At 42.5% G+C, this 19,606-nt stretch overlaps 1 protein-coding gene across 5 annotated transcripts in view; it reads right to left on the bottom strand.

Moving 5' to 3' along the window:
• Nucleotides 1-19,606, bottom strand: part of LOC141144826 (cadherin-10-like) — an 881,011-nt gene that overhangs the window by 379,057 nt on the left and 482,348 nt on the right. For all 5 annotated transcript variants that reach the window (XM_073630880.1, XM_073630882.1, XM_073630881.1 and 2 more), the window contains one exon: nucleotides 18,531-18,650. In XM_073630880.1, the coding sequence (XP_073486981.1) occupies nucleotides 18,531-18,650 (120 nt within the window). The remainder of the gene's footprint in view (nucleotides 1-18,530; nucleotides 18,651-19,606) is intronic.

Genomic DNA, 19,606 nt, shown 5'->3' on the forward strand with positions numbered 1-19,606 from the left:
TTCCACTTTACATGATCCTGATATTCCCTGTGGCAGTCCACACATTTCTGGTCACACCTGTTTCTGACAAGCAAGCAGATGTAATGTCCATAGTTATTCTATTCCGGCAAGTCAACGCATTTCACAAAATATTGTTCAAATTCTTCAGGACTGGTTGGGGGGATACTGATCCAAACAGCTGAAGGAGGTGAAGGATATGAGTCTCGGGGGTGGACACAGCAGCCCTTCAAATGGAGCGTCCGAGACCCCCAAAGAAAGGAGCCTGGACACTATGACAACTGAAGAATACCCACCCCTAGGTGGTAGCTAGAAAATCGTCTATATCTGTTTCGCATGGTTGAGGTGTTTGGGTGTAATTTTTTAAGTTGTATAAAGAACTATAATAGTCCGTAAATATCTTGGAGGTTACAGATCTTATATTTGTGTGGGGGATGAATAAGGTGCAAGATTGCTCCCGTTCATTTGAATAAAGTATTGCAATGATGCCTAAATCACCACAATATTTCCTGTGCAGTGTACTGGAGCAGGTGAAAAACCATATTGATCCTTATCAGGTACCACAGACAACGACCAATAAAAGCAATTTTTGAGTTATATTTTATATTGTTAATATAATGTTATACAGTATAACATGTTATACTTACCTGCTCTGTGCAATGGTTTTGCACAGTGAAAACCAAATTCTCCTCTTCTTTGGTCCCCCCGCTGGCACTCTTGGTCCATCCCCCCTGCTGGGTGCCCCTACAGCAAGCTACTTGCTCTGGGGGCACTCATGCATGCTTGCTCCCAAGCTGCCTCTGTATGTCTATGAGAAATACAGAGTAAGGCTTCACCCTGCTTCTTCCTCCTCATTGGCTATGATTGACAGCAGTGGAAGTTAATGGCTCCTGCTGCTGTGTCTCAGCCAATGAGGAGGGAGGGACCAGGGAGAGCCTCTGCTCTTGTGACAAAGTAGATATTTGCCGCCACACTATGGATCGACACAAAGTAGTGTCCAAACGGCAAGTTTATTGAATGATCACAACGCAAGCAGAGTGCAATGTTTCGGAGTCACACAGGGCCCCTTCATCAGGCATGTGATAAACGTGGGGTAACAGTGAAAAGAATTTAAATAACCTTGAACCAATCAGAAAAGAAAGAAAACCAAAACTCCTCCCACCCCCAGACAGATATGACGTCACAAATACCGCCAAAAGACTCAAAAAATGAGCACAATATCACAGATTTGAGAAAAAAACGTATGAGAAGAGGGGTTACCAAATAACATACTATCACTACCTGTGTATTGTCATGATGGACTTGATGATATGGATCTTTAATCACTGTGAGAACGGACCTGTTGGTAGGGAGCATCTGCATACAGCGCACATCTGGATATAGATCAGCACCAGTGCAGGGATCAATAGTTGCAGGACAGATCACAGCAGCGATCACCAGACGTGCATGCGTGATGCAGCGGCGGTAACCAAGCAACGGGGGATGCTGCAGTGCTGGGGCCACCGATGCCATGGAAAAATGTGATGTCAGCGAACACGGGCCAGACACAGATCAGCGCCAGTGTGGAGATCAGTGCTTGCAGGTCAGCTTGGATTACAACAGCCATCGCAGGCAGCTCATGCACGATGCGCCGGCGGAAGCCAAGTAACAAGGGACGCTGCAGTGCTGGGGCCGCCAATGTCATGGAAACGGATGACGTCAGCGGACCCTGCCCATCAAGGCCAATTGCGTTCAACCAAGAGAAGTGGGGAAGGTAAGTTAATGTGAGGAACGTGAGTGGAGAGAAATACAGGTATCAAAGAAGCGGTAGAACAAAGCGAGGAGAACAGGAAGTGAAAGCAGACAAAAGAAAGAGAGAGAAACATGAAAGGAAGAAAAAGACTGGGACCAAGGAGTAATAGAAGACAAAGAGAGATATGAATAAATATGGGTTAGTAAACCAGGAGAAAAGGAGGAAGATGTAGAGAGGAGAAGAAAAGAAAAGAGATATTCATTATGGTGATAATAATTGTCATGGTTATGCAGTAATGTGTGTCTGTCAGCTTACCTTTTCTTCCAGCCATCCTCACCTGACTGTTTAAATAATCTTCCCTCAGCATAGTCTCCACCCGGTCTCTAATTTGCTACACTATATTAACCTGGGCATTGCAAGCCAACCTTGCTGATCAACCATTGTGTATTCATTGTGTGTTTGCCTTCCTGTTTCCTGCTTGCCGTGTGCTCTTTGTTTGTCTCTGTTACCGACCTTGGCGTGTTCTCAACTATTCCTTTCTGCTCGTGACCCTGACCTTTTGGCATGTCCCCAACTACCCCTGTTTGCCTGTGACCCTGAACCTTTGGCGTCTACTCTGTTGTTCCTGTCTGCTAGTCACCTTGACCTCTGCCTTATCCCTTTACTATCTTTGTTGTTTCAGCCTTCTGCTTTCTTCTCCTGTAGTCTACTGTGAGAGCGAGCTGTGAGACCCTAGGGGCCGCGAACTGGAGCCAGACTGCAGCGCAGTCCATCCTCACCACTAGAGGCTCTGGTGAACACCTGCTGGCTCTTAGACTCCGTGCCCTGGGGAATCTATGCTCTAGCTCCCACTGGGATCTGTGTTTGTGATCCAGTAGACCTGCTTCCTGAACCTCCCTGGGTACTATCTGCAGCAGTCAGTTCTAGGGTCCACTATCTTAGCGGTGCACTTCCGACTCCTACGGAGTGCATCTGTTACCTGGTCTCAGGTGACCTGACAGTTTGATCAGCCATGGACCCAGCTGATGTGCCGCTACCTGCAGATGATCCGTCGCAGGGCCTAGTTCGCAGACTTGAGACCTAGGAATCGCATCAGACCCAGGTGATGCGATTCCTTCAGGATTTGGCCTCCCGTTTTGAACAGCTTCAGGCCTCATTAGGATCCCTGGTTCAACAACCTCAACCGCTATCTGCTGCTGCACCTATCGCACCAGTCGCAGCCACACATTCATTACAACTGCCAGCTCCGAGCTGCTTCTCTGGGGACTCCAAGGCCTGCAGGGGGTTCCTTAGCCAGTGCACAATTCATTTTGAACTCCAGCCCCAAAACTTCCTGTCCGATCGGGCGAAGGTAGCCTATATTATATCCCTCCTGTCCGGTGAGGCGTTAGCCTGGGATGCTCCTCTGTGGGAACTGAATGATCCAGTGGTTTCTAGCCTGTCTGATTTATTGAAACTTTTTCACAATATCTTTGAGGAACCGGGTCGTGTCTCCTCAGTGGCCAGCGCTCTTTTACGTCTCTGTCAAGAGTCCGCTTCTGTGGGACAGTATGCTCTTCAGTTCCGTATCCTCACAGCTGAATTGAGTTGTAATAATGAAGTCCTAGTTGCAACCTTTTTAAATGGCCTCTCTGATAGAGTGAAGGATGAATCAGCAGGAGGATCCCTCCCTGCTAATCTGGACGTGTCATCACCTTGTGTAACCAGATTGATATTCGCTTTCAGGAGAGGGCCCTGGAAAAAAGACGCCAGCATTCCCCGTACTTTAGGCAGCCTGAGCTCCCTGTCCCTTCTCTTTGATCCGAGGAGCACCCCTGCCTGCTGAGGAACCTATGCAGCTGGGCCGGACCAAGTTATCTCCCGAAGAACGCGCTAGGCGCAGAACTCTGGGCCTGTGCCTCTACTGTGGGGTCAAAGGTCATTTTTGTGACAGTTGTTCTCTTCGTCCAGAAAACCGCTCGGGGCTAATACATCTGGAAGGTGGAGTATTAGACCCTGAAATATCACCTTCACCTTCTCGTCTTCTCCTTTCTGTATTCCTTCATGTCGGCGCTTCCTCTCGTTCAGTCTCGGCACATCTGGATTCCGGAGCTGCTGGCAATTTCATGGATTGGGAAACTGCATCTTCCATGAGACTTACCCTTTTGCCCCTTACAACGCCATTGCTGGTCTTGGCGATTGATGGCACTGTTCTACCAGGGGGCCCTATCCACTTCCAGACCCTCCCTGTTAAGATGTCGGTAGGGACACTCCACCAGGACTAGATATCCTTCCTTGACTCACCTAAGGCTTCATCTCCTATCATATTAGGTCTTCCTTGGTTATGGCTCTATTCTCCACACGTTGACTGGACTGCTGGACAGATCCTGGCTTAGGGTTCCTCCTGTTCCTCTTCCTGCCTGCTCAAGGTTACCCCAAAAGAGAAACTTCCTGTTGCCACCATCCCAGTATCTTCTGCTCTTCTAGCTGTATATAGCGATTTCTGGGATGTGTCCTGCAATAGTCGGACTGATGCACTCTCTAGATCATGTGGCACTCTGGATGAGGAGCCCACCTATAAACCTGAGCCGATCATTCACTCCAGTTTACATAACCATTTACCTTTGCCTGTCCCTAAACCCCCTTGGACGCACAGCCAGGCTAACTTGTCCGCAAGTTCCACAGTCGCTACACCCTGTGATGCGATTGAGATAGTCGCTACACCTGGCGATACTATTCAGTTGGCCTCTGTACCAGTTATGCCAGTCCAGCCTATGCCCAGTGAGCTTCCTGCTTTTTCTTATTAAGGACCTTCTGTAACCTGGTCTCACCCTACTACTACTACTACTACTACTATGTCCATTCAAACCTGTCTAAGAGGCTCAATCCATCCTTTGGATAGACTGCCCCATTCGGCCAGGTGGGGTTTTCAATCTTTTTTTCAGGGCTCTCTGCATTCTGTTTGTGTTTCAGCTATCCAGCTTGACTCTTGTGACATGTCACCTTCTAACCAACCTGACCTCAGGGATTCACTGACCTCTGCCCAGTCTGATGGTCCTGTGCTGGATGTCCAGCTCATCTTTAGAATGCATGAAGGTAAAAAACCTTCAGACTTTAGAACCACTTTAAGATGCTTCTTAAAGTGGAGTTCCACCCATAAAATCAACTTTACATTATTCAGCAGCAATAAACATAACCAACGACATTTGGCAAAAATTTTTTTTTTTCACTTACATTTTCATGCCTGTTGCTATGTGGTCTCTTCTAAGCTGCCCCTTCCTCTCCGCAGTGCCTTACATCATTTCCCTCTGCACCTGAGCTTGCTAATGCTCCTGGGAGATGTTTGTCATCATTTCCTAGGAGTCAGTAGGCAGTTCCGAGGGCTATAATCATGGCATTTCAAAACCGGAAGTACCGTGGGCAAAGAGTTTGTACAATGTTAATAATAGCACGGTTTGTGGCAAAATAGAATATTTTACCTGCGCTTCTCTCCCTGCAATGTGCTGATGTACAGTGCTCCGTGTTCCTGTACATATCTTAGGCTTCTCTTCATTGCCATCACAACAATGGTGGGCACTTCCGATGCTACCCGTTGTGATGAAGTTTCCTGTGCCGCTGCGTGCTCTTACTGCGTATGCGTGAGAACGGGCGGTTCATGCTGAAAATACAGCATGACTGTATCCAGGAAGTTTATGCTTGTGGGCTTGGCCTGCCCACAAGTAAGATGGGAATGCCCAAGCAGGATGCATTAAAGGTAACTTTTGCAATTAAATATGAATAAAAGCAGTGATCATGTCAAGACTAACCAATGCTAATTATACATTATGTTATTGCAAGAGATTAAAAAAAATCATATATGTGGCTGGAACTCCGCTTTAAAACAATTATTTAACTGTGATAGGCATTTTGAAAATGTTCATATCCACCTGCATTGCCTTTATGCTTGAAGTGACAAGAGATACACTGATCTGCAATAAGAATGACCTGGCAGACCATTCCTAGATGGACATCTTGCTAGTATATATTCTGTACAACTTACATAACAGACCTAACTAGAAAAAAAATTGTCATAATCAACACTATACCAATGACTTTATATGGTACAATATTGCTGGACTGTGAAAATCCTGCAGTTATTTTCTTTAACATTATTGCGATAAAATCAAATTGCATTGAGTTCAGTCTTGCCACATTTCTCTGGAATGTAATTTTAAAGCAATTCGGCTGTAGGATTTTCACTTTTCATACACTTCTTTGGTCTTAAGTCTTTCGCAGTTTAAAGGTCTTATTCAGGAGCTGCAGTGACACTGAAAGAAATTGAAATTTTCCACACATCAATAAGCAGGAGTAAAATTCTGCAGCTCAGAAAGACATTAATCTGTGTAAGTATGTATGTGTATATCACAGCTTTATTTTTTTTTAAATTGGAAATTATATCCAAAGCATTTATAAACATACAAGTATACTTTTAGTTAAAGCAGTATTAAACCCAAAACCAAAAATGTATTAAATTGTAGCTCACCAAATCTTAGATGTGTTGGCTGCATTACTTTTTAGTTTTTAAGGCTTTTTAACTTTAAAGTGATACTAAAGTATAATTTTTTTGTTGAAAATGACAAACATGTTATACTTACCTGCTCTGTGCAGTGGTTTTGCACAAAGCAGCCCAGTTCCTCCTCTTCTTGGGTCCCTCTTCAGCTCTCCTGGTCCCTCCATTCCTGTTGAGTGCCCCCACAGCAAGCAGCTTGCTATGGGGGCACCCGACCTGCAGCATCTCATCCTAGGATTAGTAAGCTGAAATATATGACATTTTTTGTTTTGGTGTTTAATACAATAATGCCTTTTTAGATTGGTGGTGCCTTAAACTTGATATGTGGTAAAATGAATGCATGCAGCTCAGAAGAAGTTAATTTTCTGTGTTTTACATGCTCAGTAGCAGGCGCTCAAGCATGTACATCTTATGACTAGTTCTCCTCTGCTGCTTTCATTTATTCTTCACTACAAATAAATGACCACCCAGAGCATGGAAACCTCCAAGAACACCATACTTCTGTGCTCTACAATCTTTATGAGATTTACTATAAAGGATAAGTTCCCTTTTTCTTCTAAATTCCAGCTTCCCTATGTACCAATATACAATGAGTGTACTTCTTTTGCAGAAAAAAAACTTTCTATTTATCTTACAAACCTCTTACCTCTGTGTTCAGCTGGCTGTATAAAAAAATGTCTCCATTACTTCCTGGACAGACCGTGGGATGTGATACAGGAAGGCGTTTATCGCTGACCTCACTAGCATACACTCTGCATTTGCCCTTCCAGCAGATCATTACCACCCACCTCATCGGGTGCACGTTTTCGCAATGCAATGAGTGAATACCATTCTCACTAAATACACAGGCAGTGATCGTTCATTTGGCAGAGTGTGTAGGAGCTGAGATAACAGCCTATGTGGATAGAGCTTTAATATTGAAAACAGCAGAAATATGTCCTGGGTTCTGTAAAGCTCACCATCCATACACTATACAATCTCCTTTAGATCGACTATCAACTATGTGGTGCAAGGGCCTGCCTTATTGGATACAGACTGATTTAATAGATGTTGTGTCGTCCTATATATATAGTTTTAGTAAATCTAATGGAGATCGTGCTGAGATTATACAATCGAATTGTATAGTGTATGTCCACCTTTATACACCTAATATTAACTAGTTGTGCTTTTTGTGCCATTAATGACACATCAAACACAGAAGCAAACACACATTTTGCCATGTAGGGGACTGAACAAAAAATGCAGCAAAACGCACAGTAAAAAATGTGCAACCCGCAACACACCAAAATGTCCCATGAGCTACTTTGTCATGTGTACGACAGTGTCATGATGGGAAAAAACACGCCAAAAATATCCACTCCCACTACGCTAAGTTTGAATAGGGCCTGAAAGTGAAATTGGTGTGTTTACACAAGAACACCAAGGCTCCATTCACACCTGTGCATTTCCGAACACATGGCAAACCACACAGAAAATTAGCGCTTTGCCTTGTGTTTCAGAAAAGCCCTGCACATAAAAAAATGCACCACACTCTAAAAAAAAAAATGTTCTGAAGCTTCTCTGGGGCGATTGTTGCATGTAGAGCAGCCCATTCAACTTAATTGGGCTGCCCTATGTGTGAAAAAAAAACACTCAAAAATGCCCTAAAAACTGTATATAGGAATGTGAGTTCCCACTACATAGAGATGTGAACAGGGCTTAATAGCTGAGTGTCTCCATCCACTGCCTCCTATGTACTTGTATAAAGCTGGCCATACACCATGCAATCTGATTGTGCAATCCCTGTATAATTTCCTTTTGTTTTACCAGAACTATGGAATAAGAGGACCCACCTATCTATCTATTTACTCTGTATCCAATCAGACAGGCTCTTGCACTACATAGTTCATGATAGATCTGTAGGAAATTGTACAATAAGATTGCATAGAGTATAGCTAGCTTCATACAAGTACATAGGAGAGAGTGAATGGAGACGCTGTCAAGCCATGTTCACATCTCTGCAAAGTGGAAACTCACATTCCTGCATGTATATTTTGTGGGAGAAAATGTTTGAGCTTTTTCGCTCATCATGCATAGGGCAGCCCATTCACTTGAATAGGCTGACCTATATGCAACAATCACCCCAAAGAAGCTCCAGCATCTCTGAAACACAAGGCAAAGTGCATATTTTCTGTGTGGATTGCTATGCGTTTGGAAACACACAGATGTGAATGGAGCCTCATTATTTTTGTGTAAACAAACCAATTTCATTTTCAGGCCCCATTCACATTTAGCATAGTGGGAGTGCAAGGTTTTGACACATGTTTCCCGTGACACACATTGGGCAGCCAGTTAAGTTTAATGGGTGGTGCTACACATGGCAAAGTAGCTGATGGGACATTTTGGCAGGTTGGATGGTTTTTTGTGTGCGTTTTGCTGCATTAGGGGTGTCAAACCTGTGACCCATGGCTTGCATGCTGCCCCAAAGAAGTTAACATATGGCTTGGGCCAGTCTGAAGGGACACTGGGGATACATATGTGCATACATAGCAGCTGTGGCAGATTACATTGACAAGCCAGGGAAATGCACAGATGGAGGGATGCCGGGATGCTGTGCAAACCTAGTTGATGGGCACAGAGCATGCGCTAGCATGGTAAACTGCTTCCTGTGTCTTACTTGTGCGTATGTCCCAAATCTACATACCAGGAAGTCTCTGAAGCTTTCTATGGAACACAGCAAGGACTAAGGTAAGGCATTGTTCTGAAAATCAAAAAAAGTTTTTATTTTTATTTTCCTGCAACTGAGGTACATGGCGCCGCTGAATACAAATTTGTGGCCTCAGCAGGTGGGGGGCCTTGGTGCAGAGCGGGCGCATATTTGTGTGCATTAGTGTGAATACATTACAATACATTAGTGAGAATTCACCCTTCACGCTCCAGGCACAGATATCAGTGACTAATGTAGAGATCCCGATCCCTGCTTGCGATCAGGAGCTTTCCGATCATGTGACCACCATGACCACCAATAATGGCGGTCACAGGATCATAAATCCCACCTCCTGGCATCAAAAACACCTTAAAGCGCCTGGGAGGCACCGACTCCAAGGGGTTAATTGTATATTGGTACATAAGGGAGCTGGATTTTAGAAAAAAAAGTGACCTTAGCCTTTAACAAACGTACATGAGGTAAGTAAATGATGTGGCTGATGTTAGCTTTTCACCCCTAATCTTTCTTAGTTTATGACAGAATTGTATTACAGAAATGCACATGTGGGGCCTGTTCACATTCTGTGGCTATGTTAGCACACTAGCACCATAAAAAGTGCATGCAGCATTTTCAGCACTTGTGCTGCAACACAAGTGCATTGAGACAATGTGTTTAGGTGCTATTCAGATATAGGTATATTTTAATATTTTATATATATATATATATATATATATATATATATATATATATATATATGTTTAAATATGTAATTTGAACTTAAATAACCGGGAACTGCCATACACTAGTTATGCTGTGTTTGCCAGCATACAGTAGGTTAAATTTCTGATCAGATTTCAGTGAGGACACCTGCAATGTTCTTGCCAGCACAGTTCTAATCTCCAGCACACATCTCAGTGAATCTCGGTAGGGTATCAAATCTCAATGAATCTCGCACATCACTATATCTCCCTTCTGTCTTCAAGCTGTGCTGGTAAGTAAAAAAAAAAACAACTGATCTGACATATGGTGTTTTTAAACTGGTTCAAGTTTGAATACATTTAGACAGTTTGCCTTTTTATACTTTGAGAGGTGAAAGAAGAAAGTTGGTTTACAACACATGACTTCAGAATGGAAAATGGGGAACAGGTCCTTATTTTAACCACTTGACAACTGGGCACTTAAACCCCCTTCCTAACCAGACCAATTTTCAGCTTTTGGTGCTCTCACATTTTGAATGACAATTACTCAGTCATGCAACACTGTATCTATATGAAATTTTTGTCCTTTTTTTCACACAAATGGAGCTTTCTTTTGGTGGTATTTAATCACCGCTGGGTTCTTTATTTTTTGCGCCGTAAAAGAAAAAAGACAGAAAAATCTGTAAAAAAATACATTTTTCTTCATTTCTGTTATAATATTTAGCAAAGAATTAACAAATGTGCCACGTGGTTTACAAAAAGAAGTAAAAGTACATTAAAGGGTACCATCATCCCGATTATGAATATAAACAAGGAACACTCCTTCCCCTCCTGCTCGGCATAAAATACTTAGCAACTTTTTTCATTCCTCATACCACTTACAATATCCCTTTTGTTGATTTATATTTCTTACAGTGACTCCTTGTAGAGGAATGATGTGGCGTCTTAACCACTGACTATACTAGTCACGTCACTCTGGGTACCAACAGCCTTTCAGTCTGGGTTTTCATTACAGCAAATAATTTTATAGGTAAAAATCCCTTTGCTACCATTAATTTCCTTGTTGTTATTTCTGTGTGCTTTTCAATCCCTCTGATAGGTACTTTGGGGTACTTGTTTCATTCCACACTTCTTCCCTTCTGTTTCTTTCCCCCTTTTCTTTTTTTTTTTTTTTTTCCACATTCAACAATGTTGTAAACAATTATCATTGTTTGTGTATGTGTAATCATGACTATGTACAATATATGTCCTTTGTAGGACTTTTTTTTATTATTAATTTTGAAATAAACTTATATTTTTATATACAAATTTCTTTTCTTATGGTACCGCAATAGTCCCTATATTTTTGTGAAAGAGGCAGGACCCTATTGGAGAGGCCTCTGCTTTGTTTTCTCTTTCAACCCCATTCCTTGATAATATTTAGCAAATTAGTAATTTTTCTTCATATATTTTGGCCAAAATTTATACCGCTACATATCTTTGGTAAAATTAACCCAAATCGGTGGATATTATTTGGTCTTTGTGAAAGTTATAGAGTCCAAAAGCTATGGTGCGAATATCTGAAAATTGATCACCCCTGAAGTACTGACGGCCTATCTAAATTCTTGAGACCCTAACATTCCAGAAAAGTACAAATACCCCCCAAATGACCCCTTTTTGGAAAGAAGACATTCCAAGGTATTTAGAAAGATGCATGGTGAGTTTTTTGAAGTTGTCATTTTTTCCCACAATTCTTTGCAAAATCAAGGTTTTTTTTTACTTTTTTTTTTTCCCACAAAATTGTCATATTAGCAGGTTATTTCTCACACACAGCATATGCATACCACAAATTACACCCCAAAACACATTCTGCTATTACTCCCGAGTATGGCGATACCACATGTGTGAGACTTTTACACAGCGTGGCCACATACAGAGGCCCAACATGCAGGGGAGCACCTTCAGGCGTTCTGGAGCACCCAGGCCAATTCTGACATTTCTCTCCTACATGTAAAAATCATCATTTATTAGCTAGAAAATTACATAGAACCCCAAAACATTATATATGTTTTTTTAGCAAAGACCCTAGAGAATACAATGGCGGTCATTGCAACTTTTTATCTCGCACGGTATTTGCGCAGCAATTTTTTTACCGCGTTTTTTTTGGAAAAAAAACTGTTTTGTGCTTTACAAAAACCAAAACAGTAAAGTTAGCCTAATGTTTTTGCATAATGTGAAAGATGAAGTTACGCCGAGTAAATAGATACCCAACATGTCACCTTTCAAAATTGCACACGCTTGTGGAATGGCGCCAAACTTTGCTACTCAAAAATCGCCATAGGCGACGCTTTTAAATTTTTTACTGGTTACATGTTTTGAGTTACAGAGGAGGTCTAGGGCCAAAATTATTGCTCTCGCTCTACCAATCGCAGCGATACCTCACATGTGTGGTTTGAACACTGTTTTCATATGTGGGCGGGACTTACGTATGCGTTCGCTTCTGCATGCCAGCACACAGGGACAGGGGCGCTTTAAATTTTTTTTTTTTTTTTTATTGTTCATTTTACTTTATTTATTTTAGTTTGATGCTTTTTTCCAAAAAAAAAAATTTTGGACCACTTTCATTCCTATTACAAGGAATATAAACATCCTTGTAATAGGAATATGGCATGACAGGTCCTCTTTACAGTGAGATATGGGGTCAATAAGACCCCACATCTCACCTCTAGGCTGGGAAGCCTGAAATAAAAAAAAAAAAAAAAAAAACGATCCTGGCTTCGATCGTAGCGGTGAGTCGGTAGAAGCGCGGGAGGGGGGGTCATCCCCTCTCGCCTCCCGTAAGAACGATCAAGCAGTGGAACAGCTGTTATGATCATTCTCATGGTGTAGGGAATCGCCGGCTGAAAAAGCTGATATCTGAATGATGCCTGTAGCTGCAACCATCATTCAGATATCCCCGCACAAAGTCAAAGACGTTGTATGACGGCCGGCGGGCGGGAAGTGGTTAAAACGCTTTTTTTTTTTTAACACAAAGTTGTCCATTTATACAATATTTCTACCACATAACATGTACATACCAAAAATGACACCCCAAAATAGATTCTCCTGCTCCTCCTGAGTACGGCGATACCACATGTGTGAGACTTCCACAGCCTGGCCACATACAGAGGCCGAGTACAGCCGAGCATGGCTCAGCATGGCAGGGTATGGCGGGGTATTGCGGAGTATTGCGGAGTATGGCGGGGTATTGCGGAGTATGGCGGAGTATGGCGGGGTATGGCGGGGTATGGCGGAGTATGGCGGGGTATTGCAGAGTATGGCGGGGGCATGGCAGAGTATGGCGGGGGCATTGCAGAGTATGGCGGGGGGCATTGCAGAGTATTGTGGGGGCATTGCAGAGTATTGTGGGGGCATTGCAGAGTATTGTGGGGGCATTGCAGAGTATTGCACAGCATTGCAGAGTATTGTGGGGGTATTGCAGAGTATTGCACAGCATTGCATAGTAGTAGGGATGGCTGAGCATGGATGGATGGATGGCTGGATGTCTCTGTGCAGCGCTGTGGGCACTACACATACAGCCCACAGCGCTGCAGCCATCCATCCATCTCCCTCTCCTCCACAGTGTACCGATCGGTACACAGGAGGGGAGGAGAGGAACCGGCGTCATCAGATGACGCCGGTCTGTCTACATGTGATCGCGCCGTCATTTGACGGCGCGATCACATGGTAAACGGCCGCGATCAGCGGCCATTTACCGGGATCCGTGATGCGCCGGGTCCTCTGGACCCGGCGGTCACGGATGTGTTCGGGTGCGCGCCCCAGGGGGCGCGCGAGAGGGGAATTCTGGGAGGACGTCATAGTACGTCCTCCCAGAGTTATCCAACCGCCCTGCAGCCGTCATTCGGCTATGGGCCGGTTGGTAAGTGCAACAATGTCAATACATGGGCTTAAAATATTCACTTTTTTTGCCTATTGTCTAGGCAACTCTTGATGCTTATAGATAAATCTTATAGTAAACATTTGTGTGTCGAAGTAGGCAGATTCAAAAGATTTTCAATGGGCCAAATAGTAAAAAAACATGTTTCTTTACAGATTCCTTAGCGTTGATCTCTGAGTACAAAAATTTCCTTTAGTTATATTTCTCAATTGCAACAAAGGATATACAGTAACGTGAAAAAGTAAGTACACTGCATAGATATTGTTACAGTTTTCAACATATATGTAAACAGGCAAACATTAGACCTTCATTTAAACAGTGACTTCAAAGATAGGTGATATACCATGTGACAGGAAGCTAGGAAACATTATGGGTTGTGTCCAGGATGGGAGATATATTTGTCCTATACTCATGCTGTATACAAACTGTTTTCACTTTTGTGTTTTGTAGTGAGCCTGTTTGGCTCACTGAGGGGTTAACAAGCTCAACTGTAGCAGGTTGAATACTCTGGTCTCTATAAAACTCCCAGGCTGCTTAGGGAGAATGTTTCACCCTGGAACCAGATTTCTGTGTAGGGCAGACTGGTGAGCAGCAACCTCTCTATGTGGTGAGATTAAGTCTGTATGTCTAAAGACACTGTTTCATTATGTGTGACAGAAAGGTGCCAGAGGTGCCAGGGCAGTGGTAGGCTATTCTGGGACAAGTATTTAGGTTCCTGTGTTTGAAGCTGGATGCCCAAGGTGGCAAAAGTTTATTTTCTGTTTTTTTTGCTGTTTTGATACCTTCACTTTGTAAACACAGACTTTGTAAAAAATACAATTTTGTTTCACCAAGATCCTGCTGTCTTGCCGTGTGCCCATTAGATCGTGCTGTGACTCATCCAGGGGGTCACGCACAACCCGCTACTGAACTAAATCCTCACAACCTGAATAAAGACACAATTAAACTTTTTGATTTACATGACAAAAAATGTCAGTGGATGTAATGGTGTACTGTGGAATAAATAGAAACACCCTTGGTCTCAGAAGCTGGTATAGCCCCCTTCCTGGAAATATCTTCTTGTATGAATTTTGCATAATAATCTTTTCTGGAGGTCTTAGAGATACCTTGATACCTTGATCTTGACACACATATAAAAAATAAAGAGAACATCAGACCCAAGATATCTAAGGTTTAAAACAGAAGTATGGGTTTGCAAAAAAAAACAAAAAAACATTCATACTCACTTCGGATGCAGCACCAATCTTTGTTGCATATGTCCTCTGCCAGCATTAAAGTGGTTGTAAAGTTACATAGTAGGCAAGGCTGAAAAAGACAATAGTCCATCCAGTTCAACCTGTGTAAGTGTATGTGTGTCAGTGTCTATAATCATTTCCCATATCCCTGTATGTTGTGTTTTTTAAGATGTACATCCAAGAGTGTTTTAAAAATATCCATACTCCCCGCAGCCACCACCAATTGTGGGAGAGAGTTCCACATCCTTATTGCCTTGACAGTGAAGCACACCCTGCACAGTCTAAGGTTAAACCGCTTCTCCTCCAATCTCAAAGTGTGGCCCGTGTCCTCATACACTCCCTGGGACTGAATAGTTTTTTTTTTCTATGCTGGGAGGTATTTGTAAATCACTATCATGTCCCCCCTAAGTGTCATTTCTCCAGCGAGTATACATTTTGTGTTTGCAGCAGGTCCTCATAATTGAGGCCCTCCAGTCCTCTTATTATTTTGTTGCCCTTCTTTGGACTCTCTCCAGCTCCAGCACATCCCTTCTGAGGACTGGTGACCAGAATTGGACAGAATATTCCAGATGTCGCCTAACCAGAGTTTTATGAAGTGGCAGAATTATACATGGAATATATCCCTTTTTTATGTATGCTAATATTCTGCCTGCTTTGGTAGCTGCAGCTTGACATTGCATGCTATTACTCAATCTGTCATCTATTAGGACCCCTAGATCCTTCTCCAGAAGATTTTTTATCTTAATACATTATATACATTAAGATAAAAAGCCTTCCATGTGCAGCAGACACCCCAGCACCCCCTAATACTTACCTGAGCCCCATTCCTGTCCAGCGATGTCCACGAGTACCTCAGCCATCTGTGACTCTCCCTCATCATTAGCTGAGACACAGCAGAGACACCATTGGCTCCCGTTACTGTCAATTAAAATCAGTTAGCCAATCAGGAGAGAGAGCGGGCAGGGCTAAACCAGGTCTCCGTGTCTGAAAAGGTGTGCAGCTCCCTGAATGGACACAGGAAGCTGCACCTTGGCTCGGGTGCCCCCACAGCAAGATGCTTGCTGTGGGGGCACTTAACAGGAAGGAGAGGCCAGGAGCACCAAAGAGGGGCCCGAGAAGAGGAGGATCTAGGCTGCTCTGCAAAACCTTTACACAGGACAGGTAAGTTTGCCATGTTTGTTATGTTTATAGAAGACAAAACACGACTTTATAATCACTTTAAGACTGAGAACCAAGCAATCAAACACCGCTGAGTGCTCAGCTCTCAGTCCTCAGTTTGCAGAGAGCCATCGACGGTAAGTCACATGCTCTGCTCTGCCACTCAAGAGCTCACTGGGCGGAGGAGGGTGCTGCTCAGTCTCCCATCAGCTTGCTGAGTGGCTCAGCCACCTACCAATCCAGGCATTTGGGTGGATCCCGACATTCCTGTGCCTGACCGACTGAGTGATGTCAGCCGACAGCAGGAAGGCACCACCTACATACTCACTACGGAAGTTCTAATCATAGTTACCTAAAACAGGACATCTGATTCTAATTTATTAGCTTTGAAGTGAGGGTAAATGTATTTTCTTTATCAATGTGAGAAATCTGCAATTTTATTCATTAAGACTACAGGTATGTGAATAGATACACACGTGAAATCTTTTTATATGTAATTTTTTCAAGTGTATCACCTTTTATCTGGAGGCACTGTTTGAATAAAGATATACATGTTTGCCCAATCAAATATGTTGAAAAAGGTCAAAATTTTCCATGGAGTGTACTTACCTTTTCACATGACTGTGTGACATAATCATTGCGCTGCACATACAGTAGCCTATGTTGAGATCAGACATGTAGGAGGGATTTGATAGGTCTACCCACTACAGGTCCTACAGAAAATTACAGGAGAAGGGAGGATGCAAGACTGCTCACGCGGCACAAGGAAAAAGAGCAGCAGTGAGTGATCTTTATACAGGAAGTTCCTGCATAGAGGCAATATTTTATACTGGATTGCTGCATCTGAAAGAAATACAGAAAACACTTCAAGATTCAATAAGAATACACATGATTATTGTATTTGGATGCTATTTGTTTATCCCAAAGCTAAGCTTTAAAGTATAGTTTAAAAGACATCCTGCATATATAAAAAAGTGGCACACTTTTTGCTTTGGTAGCAAAAAACATATTGTGGTTTTAATCTCAGTGCTGATAAGCAGAGAATGTAAAGATAAAAAAAGGATGTGGGCTGTATGGAAGAGCTGCATATTTTACCTGTACCTAAAGCATCTGAACTCTAAATATAACTCTGAAATTGATAAGTATTCATATATTTTGTCCTTAGTCAGTAGTTACCATATTTTTTGCTCCATAAGATGCACCTGACCATAAGATGCACCTAGGTTTTAGAGGAAAAAAAAATATTCTGAACCAAATGGTGTACTAAAATACTTACCAGGGCCCATGAAATGCAGCCTGACCTGTGTCAAAGAAATGCAGCCTGACCATTGCCATTAATGCAGCCTGACCATTGCCATTAATGCAGCCTGACCATTGCCATTAATGCAGCCTGACCATTGCAATAAATGCAGCCTGACCATTGCGATAAATGCAGCCTGACCATTGCGATAAATGTAGCCTGACCATTGCGATAAATGCAGCCTGACTATTGCCATAAATGCAGCCTGACTATTGCCATTAATGCAGCCTGACCTGTGCCATTGCTCAGGTTGCTCTGTCTTCTCAGCAGGTGTCAGGCCAGGAGATCACCCGGCGCTCGGTGGGGCCTGGGATGTCTGTCTTCTGGGACTAGCATGGCGACGGTGACGATGGCAGCGGGGGTGGTGCCAGCAGGGGTGGTGCCTGTCGTATATTCGCACCATAAGATGCAGAGACGTTTTCCCCATATTTTTTGGGGAAAAAAAGTGCGTCTTATGGTCCAAAAATACGTTACTTCTTTACTGATATAAGCAAGGTAATGTGAAATCTGATATGTTGCTGTGGGTTACTGAACAAAATATATTTTGAGCTTTTTTACTGAGTTACAACTAGTGTTACTCCAGGAAATACATTTTCTTTATCGTACATCACGGGACACAGAGCACCATAATAATAACTAATTGGGTTATATGCTACCTTTAGGTGATTGGACACTGGAAACCAATAGTAAGACGGTTCCTCCCATATAACCCCTCCTATACAGGAAATACCTCAGTTTTTTCACCAGTGTCTTGAAGGTGATGGTCGTGGCTGTTGAAGCTCTTCAAAATTCTTCAAATAAATGTCCCAGTGAGGATGTTATAATCGGATCCATTAGGATGGCATAAGATAGCTAAAGTGGATGGTACCCGAGCCTCGGTTCAAGAGCAAGGTTTTGCTTGTAATGTGTCTTGTATGGCACTGGACCCTTGTTAAATTGGTATTCCTGGTCATAACTTGCCCAAGGTAAACCAGAAGGGTGCTTTACAGGTCCAAGGGTGTGGCCCCCAAAGAATGGGGGGCCCGGTCCTTGAAGGTTCTCAGAGGCGCTACCCGCCGTGATGGGGGAAGATTGGGCCTGATAAGACAGGCCCTGCTGCTTGGGATGGTGAGTACTCCCTTTGGGAATTTTTTATGTTATATGTTTTTTATATATTTTTACAGTCATTGTAGGTGGCCAAATGTATGAATATGTACATATGAACTTTCTGTAATTTAAGTGCTGTGATTCCTAAAATATTCTGTAACCAGAATGTGTTTAAACAAAGACGACACACTAACCTGTTTCAGATTCCACAGAAAAATATGGTTGTCCCTGAAGTATGCTGTAAATAACTTTGGCACTGTTTCCATAGGAAGGATCATCTGCATCTACAGCAGTAACTTGCACAACAAAGGTGCCTGGATTAAAATAAATCATAAAATGATTAAGAAACATCATTTATTCCAGGAGAAAACAACATAGTTAATAATTACTGATTTTTTCATAAGCTTATTTATGGGAAAACCATATACTGAGAAAAGAGCCCTGCTGATATAAAGATCTTCTATACTTATGTGCTAAACGTGCAAATACAAGCAATTATAGAAATCACAAAAAAAATGACCTTTATGCAATTATTCAGTAAGATAGAATGTGCACAGCATCAAATAATAAATCATATTTGACCAATCTGACTACAGTAAACTGAAATATCATTGCTATGGGTTACTGCACTTTGTGCATCACCATTACTCTTTGCATGGCTTTATTGAATGGATCTGTGTGTCTAGAGAGCTGAATCACAGTATCAAGTTGGCCAGAAGGTCGGAGTTGGCCTGTAGCAATAACATAATGGATTTTATGATATAATTGTCATCTTACTATGACCTTAGATCCCAAGCTAGCATTCTATATCCTTTATTTCAAGATATTTCCATTTGTTTTTTCATTCTGTTACTCAAAAACAGACCAACACATAAAATAAACTTGCCGTCAAATCATATTTAGGTCCTTGGTATTTCATTCATAAAATAATCCTTTCTCTGTTTGAAATGATGTAGAACAACATATTGGTAGGTCTTATTTGAACAACACTCACCAGGAAAAGAGCACTGAAGTCTTATGTGACCCTAGCTCTAAGAGTTTGTCAGGTTACAGTGCATGCACCTGAGGATTTGATGATCTATTCATATAAATAAATAATCACACTGTTTCAAGCCAGGTCCAGCGGTCTAGATGCTGAACCAAAATTACAAGTGACCTGCTGTAAAAATAACTGTTACTTTCAGACCTCGTCCTGTTCTTTGCAACCTTGTTTCCTGTGATATTCACCTATATTTGATCTCAGCAGCCAGTCTGTGATTTCTTCAAAGTG

Source organism: Aquarana catesbeiana, linkage group LG05 (genome assembly GCF_042186555.1).
Source record: "Aquarana catesbeiana isolate 2022-GZ linkage group LG05, ASM4218655v1, whole genome shotgun sequence".
Lineage (NCBI taxonomy): Eukaryota > Metazoa > Chordata > Amphibia > Anura > Ranidae > Aquarana > Aquarana catesbeiana.